Source organism: Apis dorsata, unplaced genomic scaffold (genome assembly GCF_000469605.1).
Source record: "Apis dorsata unplaced genomic scaffold, Apis dorsata 1.3 scaffold_437, whole genome shotgun sequence".
NCBI lineage: Eukaryota > Metazoa > Arthropoda > Insecta > Hymenoptera > Apidae > Apis > Apis dorsata.
The window spans coordinates 9,243-13,245 of NW_006263687.1; the positions used below are offsets into that span (position 1 = coordinate 9,243).

A 4,003-nucleotide genomic window follows, 5' to 3' on the forward strand; every position below is an offset into this window, starting at 1 on the left:
TATTTTTATATAATATAATTATATATTATATAATAATATAGAAATAGACTGTGTAATCTTAATAAATATTATATAGTGCGTTTAATGAGATATTGTATATAAATAAAATTATAAAACTAACAATGAATTTCCAATCTTAAAATATTTTCTATTTAAAAATGTATTATTAAAATAATCAAACTTTTTAAATTAAAATAAAAAAAAAATATGAATTTAATTTGACAAAAAATTTCTTAAAAATTAAAAATACAATTTCATTTACATAAAAATAAATCAATTTAGTGTTCAATCAATATAAAAATATGCAAAAGAATATAGTAAAATCAATAATACTAATTCTGAACAATTCGATAACCAATAATAAAAGTCATTTATTAAATGATATGGTTTATTTTCATTTAATGACTCGTTTTATAAAACAGACTTTAGATTTTTCTTATGTTACTAGATTTCCTTTGCATCTTTATTTTTAACTCTCCATAACGATGTTCTATCTGTGGTATTACTATATATATTATTAGTTCATGTTGAACATAACCTTTTTCATTCGGTGTGTAATAAAAGACGGTACGTGAATTATAGAAAATCCAAAAACTGAATGAAAATCATTTATGTAATATAAAACATATATATATTAGTTTAATATAGATAAATAAAGAGTAATTGAATATACTATATTTTTCTTTTAAAATAATTTACTATTATTGTTTTATGATTAACAAATATGTGATGATCTAGGTTATCTTTGTGTTTTTAATTTCAGTCTTGTAATTCCTTATAAAAATGGCTATTCGTCCAGTATATAGGCCTACAATTGTGAAAAAAAGAACAAAAAAGTTCATTCGTCACCAGAGTGATCGTTATAGTAAATTAAAGGTATATTATTTATTATATTATTCATTATTATTTATGAACTTTTCATTTAGAAAACTTTTTAATTTCGAAGATCTTAATTTGATATAGATATAAATATGTGATAATAAAATAAATTTTCAGAGAAACTGGCGTAAACCTAAAGGTATTGATAATAGAGTTCGTAGACGTTTTAAGGGACAATATTTGATGCCCAATATTGGTTATGGAAGTAACAAAAAAACTCGTCATATGTTGCCAACTGGTTTTAGAAAAGTTTTGGTACATAATGTCAAGGTAAAAAAAAAAATTAAATAATTTTAATAATTAGTAAAAAATTATAATATTATTCATAAATTAATAAAATTAGTAAAAGATGCATCTTATTTTCTAAATAAGTATATTTTTATATGATATAGATTTTTTTTTTCTTTTATTATTACAAAATATCTATTTTATTTATTTCTCTATAAAGAATATTTTTTTATAATAAGTTATTTTTATAATTAAGTTATTTTTAATAATTATAACAAATGAAATTTATTTTCTTTGATTTATAGGAACTGGAAGTTTTAATGATGCAAAACAGAAAATTCTGTGCTGAAATTGCTCATGGTGTGAGCAGTAAAAAACGTAAATCCATTGTTGAACGTGCTCAACAACTTTCAATAAGAGTAACTAATGCCAGTGCAAGGTTACGTTCTCAAGAAAATGAATAAAAATATTCTTATTTGATTTAATAATAAAATATTTAAAACAAATATTTCTTTTAATATTTGTCCCTTTATAATATAACAAAAATACAATTTTAATACAGCATTTTACAATATTTTATAATATTGAAATCATAATCGATTTTTCCCATACTATATATCGACAATAAAAAAATTAATTTATTTTTCAGACTAATTAAAAAAATTAATTAGAAATTATTTTATGAAATCTTATCCAATCCATGATTATTCATAATCATAGAAGAATTATTAAAATTATTTCATCTATAATGAATAAGAATTATATATTTTGAAAAGAAATTGTACGTAAAATTTTTTTGGAAATTCTAAAATAAAAATTTTTGACTTTAACCAAATTTCGATTTTGTATTAGAAAAATATAATTGAACAAGAGTTTGTATGTAAAATTTTTTTAGGAATTCCGGTAGAAATTTTTGTGGTATTATATATATTTATATTATTTACTTACTATTATTTATTTATATATATATTTAATTATGAAATAATTTTTAGTTATCTATTATAACTATTTTTTTTTTCATGTTTTATATATTATTCTTTTACTTATCTATCTCTTTTTAAAACAATTTTTGATCATTTAATTAAAGAAACATTTAAAGGTACATTTTTTGATTATTTTATTTAATTTTACTTATGATATTTAGTATATTTATTTTTTACATATTTACACTGACATTTTCAAGAACTAAATATTTTATAATTTTTTTAAATCTTATATATTAAGTGTCAATCCATCCAAATATTTCAGAAACTATTTGATTATATGAAATTTTTAGTGCCAATTTTCAGTGATTATATGAAATTTTAGAATAATAGTACATATAATACAAATAATATAGATTAACAATTTGTTTAATATATATAATATATATAATATATAATATAATATATAATATATAAAATAATATAAACCATTAGATTAAAAAAGATAGATTAGATTAGATTAGATGAAACCAAAATATTGCTTCATTATTTTCATCATTTAATCATACAAATTATTTTGTCTGTTATTACTTTTACTTTTATTATAATTTTATCATAAGAAAAATATAGTAAATTTATATTATATATTTTATTATTTTCTTACAAATGAAAATATATATATATATATATATATATAAAATATTTCAAAAATATAGGAATATCAATTAACCAGATATTCTTAAATTCAAGCAATATTTTTATGAAAACTTTATGAAACTATAATTTTGTTAACGAATTATTAATAAAAAATAAAAAATGGAGCGCGTAATCAAGCCATAATGTTGGATACATGCCGCTGGTTAAACATGAATAAATTCAAATATATATTGAAGAAAATCTGTTGAATATAATAAATATTTTTTTATTAAAAAGAAATTATCGATTTATTTTTTATTAAAACAACAATATTATTTTTATTTTATTAAACAATGAATAAATTAATTAATTGCTATTATCCTCCTATATTTATCCTTTGTTATTCTTTTTTTTTTTCATTCTCATTCTCTTATCTCTATTGTCGTCAATCTTTCATTGCATCTTTTTCTTCCTTTATCATTCTTTTTTTTTTTTATCCCTCTCCTGTTACTATCCTTTATCATTTTTTTCTTCCTTTCTTTATCACTTTCCTTCTGTTGTTCTTTGCTATCGCATTTTTTTTTATGATTTTCTTCTTTCTTTTTTCTTTGTCTTCTTCCTTTCTCCTTTTTTATCATTCCTTTATTTTATCATCTTTTTTATCCGTTTTTTATCATTGCACTCTTTGTTATTTTCTTCTGAGTCTCTTTTGTCATTTTTCTCTTTTCTTCTTTATCTTCTTCCTTTTGCGTTGCTTTATCATTCTCTTCCGTTTATCGTTATTTTTATTACTCTCTCTTCTTCTTTTCTCTTCCAAATATATATTATTTATTGTTTATTTGTTAGAAATATTCTATATATGTATTTTTATATTTATTTTATACAATAATTTGACATTATTCGTTTTAAATGATGAATAAATATGATTAATAATATACACAATATATAAAAAAAATATTTATAAAGCATATATATTATATACGTTGGTGTATTTCTTTTTCGATTTCAGTTCAAAAAAATTAATACAACATGCAGGAAATTTTGTATTTTTTTAAAACTGGATTAAATATTTTATATTTATTAAATATTTTATTATCATTATTGTAAAATTTTATTCATTTTTACGTAATACAATATTTTTATTATAAAATGTAAATTAAACATTTTATTTGTAAAGAAAAATTAATAATTAAAAGATATTATATATTATAATTAAAAGATATTATATATTAACTACTGATTACTAGTTTATTGAATAATTTATTTTATTTATTGTTGAAATCGCCGTACCGTTTTTCGTGTCGAAAACATAGAATTTTGTTCCAAATTTTTATATT

At 18.5% G+C, this 4,003-nt stretch overlaps 2 protein-coding genes across 3 annotated transcripts in view; one reads left to right on the forward strand and one right to left on the reverse strand.

The window, feature by feature from the left end:
• The first annotated feature begins 339 nt into the window (after positions 1-339).
• Positions 340-1,613, forward strand: LOC102678909 (60S ribosomal protein L32). Of its 2 annotated transcripts, none has more exons than XM_006619765.2 (4): positions 340-567; positions 764-876; positions 997-1,149; positions 1,413-1,613. In XM_006619765.2, exons 2-4 carry the CDS (start codon positions 784-786, stop codon positions 1,569-1,571), a joined length of 405 nt encoding a protein of 134 aa, XP_006619828.1. In that variant the 5' UTR covers positions 340-567; positions 764-783; the 3' UTR covers positions 1,572-1,613. The 2 variants fall into 2 exon arrangements, with proteins under 2 accessions (XP_006619828.1, XP_031368311.1); XM_031512451.1 differs by having other exon boundaries at positions 543-659.
• Positions 1,614-2,859: 1,246 nt separating this feature from the next.
• LOC102671546 (cytochrome P450 6k1-like) overlaps positions 2,860-4,003 on the reverse strand; it is a 4,142-nt gene continuing 2,998 nt past the window's right edge. Inside the window, exon 7 of the mRNA XM_031512452.1 lies at positions 2,860-2,886. Coding sequence (XP_031368312.1) covers positions 2,860-2,886 — 27 coding nt within the window. The remainder of the gene's footprint in view (positions 2,887-4,003) is intronic.

Coding starts and splice junctions, on each gene's coding strand:
- LOC102678909 (XM_006619765.2), top strand. CDS start 784: ATGGCTATTCGTCCAGTATATAGGCCTACAATTGTGAAAAAAAGAACA. Junction 877..996: donor ATCGTTATAGTAAATTAAAG/GTATATTATTTA, acceptor ATAAATTTTCAG/AGAAACTGGCGTAAACCTAA. Junction 1,150..1,412: donor TTTTGGTACATAATGTCAAG/GTAAAAAAAAAA, acceptor TTTGATTTATAG/GAACTGGAAGTTTTAATGAT.